Source organism: Rhagoletis pomonella, unplaced genomic scaffold (genome assembly GCF_013731165.1).
Source record: "Rhagoletis pomonella isolate Grant_MI unplaced genomic scaffold, Rhpom_1.0 Rhpom_scaffold_00143, whole genome shotgun sequence".
Taxonomy (NCBI): domain Eukaryota; kingdom Metazoa; phylum Arthropoda; class Insecta; order Diptera; family Tephritidae; genus Rhagoletis; species Rhagoletis pomonella.
The window spans coordinates 85,315-89,843 of NW_023458697.1; the positions used below are offsets into that span (position 1 = coordinate 85,315).

The 4,529-nt window shown below is 28.3% G+C and overlaps 1 protein-coding gene across 1 annotated transcript; it reads right to left on the reverse strand.

Annotated features, from left to right (window-relative positions):
* Positions 1 to 488: 488 nt before the first annotated feature.
* LOC118750110 lies at positions 489 to 4,529 on the reverse strand. Its single transcript, XM_036484846.1, has 4 exons — positions 3,911 to 4,529; positions 3,675 to 3,821; positions 1,322 to 1,384; positions 489 to 526 (listed from the first exon to the last, which is right to left on the reverse strand). The coding sequence occupies exons 1-4, from the start codon at positions 3,996 to 3,998 to the stop codon at positions 489 to 491; spliced, it is 336 nt and encodes a 111-aa protein (XP_036340739.1). The 5' UTR covers positions 3,999 to 4,529.

The window sequence follows — 4,529 nt, forward strand, 5'->3', positions numbered from 1 at the left end:
GATCGACCTATCGCAGACAAGGCTTCGGAGCCAACGTTTTATTTCATCGCTCCGCTCTAACTGCACTCCGGCATTTTATTTCGCTCCGAGCTCTGCTCCCGCTTCCACGAAAAAATTTTTTTTATTTATTTAATTACTTGCATATCGAGCCCAAACCGCCAAAAAAAAATTGCTGACATTTTTTTAATTTTCCTTTTGATATGATACCAATGTCTTTTGACTTGTAAACAAATGACCTGAAAATGGATCCAAAAAAGGAAAAAATTGGATGATATGCGGACTTTTGTTCTTCGTATGTCAGACAAGAACCGAAAATTGTTTTGAAACGGATACGTTTTTGGCTGTTATTCTAAAATTTTTCGTATTTAATTTTTCGTTCAGTACGCTTTCCTTCTGCACTTCGCAGATGCTTTTTCATGGTTCTAAAACAAAACAAAAAAAAATTAAGGAAGCGCCTCACGGAGTTCGAACTCGACACCTTCAGAAAGCTAACAAATCCTGGCACGATCCTCTGCACGCTCAGCATCTTGAATAAATAAAATACAATTATTGCTTTCAAATAACATCATGTTCGGTCGTTTTCCGGCTACGAAGATGAATGAAACTTGTGTCGTGTTTCTGTTCATTTCCGGATACGAAAACCGCACTTTTTTTGAATGTTTTTGGATACGTAAATGAACGAAAACTGTAGTCGCTTTGCGTTCGTTTCCGGATACAAAGAATTGTATTTGCACTGTCGGCAAAATTTACGTTTCTCTGCTGGGTGGGAAGTGATTGTTTTTTCATCGCCGTTTAAATTGGCGTGGCAATTATACCTGACTGCTGGGTATTATGCAAAGAAAAATAGAACGAAAATATATTTAACACGGTTTTTCAATGAAAAAAAAAAAACAAAAAATAAACACTAAGTAAATTTAGTTTTCTTTGAATTTTTTAAAAATCCTTTCAAAAATACCCTATCCTAGCTGCCGATTCAAAAACGCCCTTTCTCAATATATTTCCAATATACTTTCAGTTGAGATCTTCATCCAAATGACGTTCTTCAGCCAAACTCTGACTTAGGGTGTGTTTCAATCAAATTATAAAATAGGACGTTAAAATAGGTGTCGATATGTTATTTTAAACATATTTTTACTATCATAACGTTCGTGCCAAGAATATATGGATCTAAAATGGGAAATAGTAGCACTGACAAATTTAGTTCAATGAAAAGTCCGAACTAGTGAACTAGTGCATTGAGATGAACTAGTTCTTTAGTTCATTTAATTCAAGAACTCCCCAAGCCTAGTGCATACAATTTTCGGCCAAAACTAACACTTACCACTGTTTGTCTTTGAACTTGGGCCGAATATAGCAGCAGCACCATTGTCAATCAAATCGCATGCTAAAAAAAAGAAAGGCGTAAATTTGAAATTATTACACAGTGAAAAATAAAAGTGCTTATGCTTTAAAAAGTATGTATAATCAAAAGCAATAACTGACTAATGGCGTTTTCGTTTCTACCGAAAGAGGTTACCTTCTCTTTGCACTCTACGCAGAAACGCTAGGAAGAGGGCAATGAGAAGGCAACATTTTTTGTAGAAACGAAAACGCCATAAGTCATAAGCTGCCTTTATTTAATATAATACACCATAATAGTAAAACTTTTGGTCGAAGTTGAGTCACTAGAGCAAAGTGGAGCAAAATAACAAAAATCTTTAACAAAACGAAATCTACAAGCAGTGGAGCCGCATTTACCGTTACATTACGTAATGCCACTGAACAATTTTTGGTTGATTTTAGCGAGACCGAAAGAACAACTCGTTCGATCAGGAATGTCTCGTCGCTGATTAGAAGGAAGATGAGCAAAACACTGATGTGACTTTCGAGAGATGCGGGTTCGACACATCGGGCAGCGAATTTTCTTTTACTAAAATTTTTTTAAATATAATTTTCTATCATTTAATAGATTTAATTTTCCCAAAAAGAAATGTATATATATATTTTTTTCATTTAATTTTCAAAAAACTTCTCTTATTTCATTTCTTTATTTTTTGAGAATTTATTGTTTTAAAAAGAAGATTATATATTGTTTTACTTTCGTTAAATTTCTAGAAACGTACTTTTTTTTTAATAAAATACTTTTTATTTTTTAATTTTATTTTCTTTTAACTTTTAATTCATTTAATTTTTAGAATCTTACATTTTTTTGTTTTCCTTTTAATTTTCTTTTAATGTATAGAGTTTGTTTTAAAAATAAAAATATATTTTAAATAGTATATAATTTTCAAGGCCTATTTTCTCCTTTTTTGATTTTTTTTTAATTTAATTTTCTTTTAATTTTTAGACATTATTATTTTCCACAGAAAATATGTGTATATATTTTTTACTTTCATTCAATTTTTAAAACTACATTTATTTTTGGCTAATAAGTTTTTATTGTTTCAAAATGAAATATATATTTTCTTTACTATCATTAAATTTTTAAAAACGTACATATTTCTTATTTTTCTATATTTCAATTAAATATTTTTTATTTTGTCAATTATTAAATTTCAATAAAATATTTTTTATTTTGTCAGTTAAATTTTCTTTTTGGTTTTAGATCTAATTGTTTTGTAAAGAAAAATATATTTCTTTTCATTTCATGAAATTTTTAGGACCTTATTTTATTTTTCGTCTTTTTTACTTTTCTTATAATTTTTTACATTGTTTAAAGAATAATTTTTTTTATAAATTCATTTAATTTTTAAGTACTTTTTTCTCCTTTTCATTCAGTTTTTTTCTTCTTCTAATTTAATTTTCCTTTGGTTTTTAAATTTTATGCTTTTTTTTAATTTTTAAAATTATATATTTTTTTTTAGCTGTATTTATATAATATTTTTTCTTTTTAATTAAATTTTCTTTTAATTATTAGATGTCATTGCCTTAAAAAGAAAAACATATATTTGTTTTTAATTTCATTGAATTGTTAAAATCGTATCTTATATAATTTGTGTATTTTAAAATGATATTATTGTTTTAAAAAGAAAAATACATATATTTTATTTTTTATGATCTTACTTTATTTTTTGTCTTTTTTACTTTTCTTTTAGTTCTTAGATTTTGCTTCGAATATAAAAATATTTTTTTTTTTAATTTCATTTAAATTCTAAGTTATATTTTCTGCCGTTTTAATAAAATTTTCTTCATTTGAACTGACTTCACAAAAAGGAGGAATGTTATCAAATCGTCGGAATATTTTTTTTTTATGTATGTTACCGCGTAACTTTGGACCACGTTAACCGATTTCTATAGTTATTTTTTTAAAGGAAAGGTATTACCTCACAGGTGGGCCCATTCAAATTTGATTTAAATCCGATCATTGGATCATGAAGAGATTAACGATAATCTTAAATTCTTTATAATTTTGTTTTTTGCTTAAAAATTACTTATTCTAATTTATTTATTTTTTTTTAATTTTTATATCGTATTTTTTTAAGAAGAAAAATATTTTTGTTTTTAATTTCATTTAATTTTTAAATACATATATTTTTATTTATTTTCATTTTAACTTTTGTCTTTCGAAAAATTGTGGAGAGTTAAAAGACAATTGCCAGAATTACCCTGTTCGAACTCTAACCTAACCAAAGCCAACCTAAGAGTTGTAATTTGTATTCAAAATTCATTTGGTAATAATTCCTTAGTGTACTTACCCAATTCTTGCAGTGTTAGACTATCATCATAGCTAATAAAATGTTTAATTGGCTCCAAACGCACATCCATTTCAAGTTCATTGATATCACGTATGGCTGTGTCAAAAGCACTAACTAATTCCCATTCATCGTTGAAGAATATCACACCTATATAAATACATATGCACAGCCAGGTATATATATGTATATGTAAAATATATATCAAATCACAGAATATTGCTTTTTCTAAAACATACCAATTTTTACAACTTCAAAGGCTGTAGTTAACTGTGCAGTTAGTTGAAATAGCATACAAGAAAGAAGAACGTGAAGTAGCACTTTCATTTTCACAACGCGTCGAACATAACCTCAAATATGGAAAGTTGGCAAACGTTTTGCCGAAGCACACAGGTACTGAATTGGTGCGGATATTTTTTTTTTATTATTTAAGGCTTTTCACTATGGCACTTGAGCTGCATTTGAATTAAAGCTTCGTAGCAAAAGGAGGATTTTTTTTTTTTGAATATTCACTAACTGCGTATTACTGAAAAACCATTTTATTAAGTAAAATTTATAAAAATAACATTATTTTGAATTCTCAATAATTTCTGAATGAGCCACGGAACCAAGAAAAACACGTTAATATATTTTCACTTATTTGTTGTTGTGTATTCTTATATATTTTCGATACTGCTTATACACGCGCTTAGTTGTTTTTGTTTCGGTAATTTTTTACTGGTTCAGATATAATATAGATGTTCAGCACACACTCATACTCGTATGGATAGTACGTGTACTAAACGCGCTGCCACTTTTGACACGCACCGCCGTGCGACTTATTTTAAAAAATCTTTTTCAACCGACGCGTTCGCCTTT

Bases quoted from the DNA above. Each gene is read 5' to 3' on its own strand.
- LOC118750110 (XM_036484846.1), bottom strand. From the start codon at position 3,998: ATGAAAGTGCTACTTCACGTTCTTCTTTCTTGTATGCTATTTCAACTA. The intron at 3,822-3,910 runs GTATGTTTTAGA...GTATTTATATAG, and splicing joins CTTTGAAGTTGTAAAAATTG to GTGTGATATTCTTCAACGAT. The intron at 527-1,321 runs GTAAGTGTTAGT...TATTTATTCAAG, and splicing joins AAGTTCAAAGACAAACAGTG to ATGCTGAGCGTGCAGAGGAT.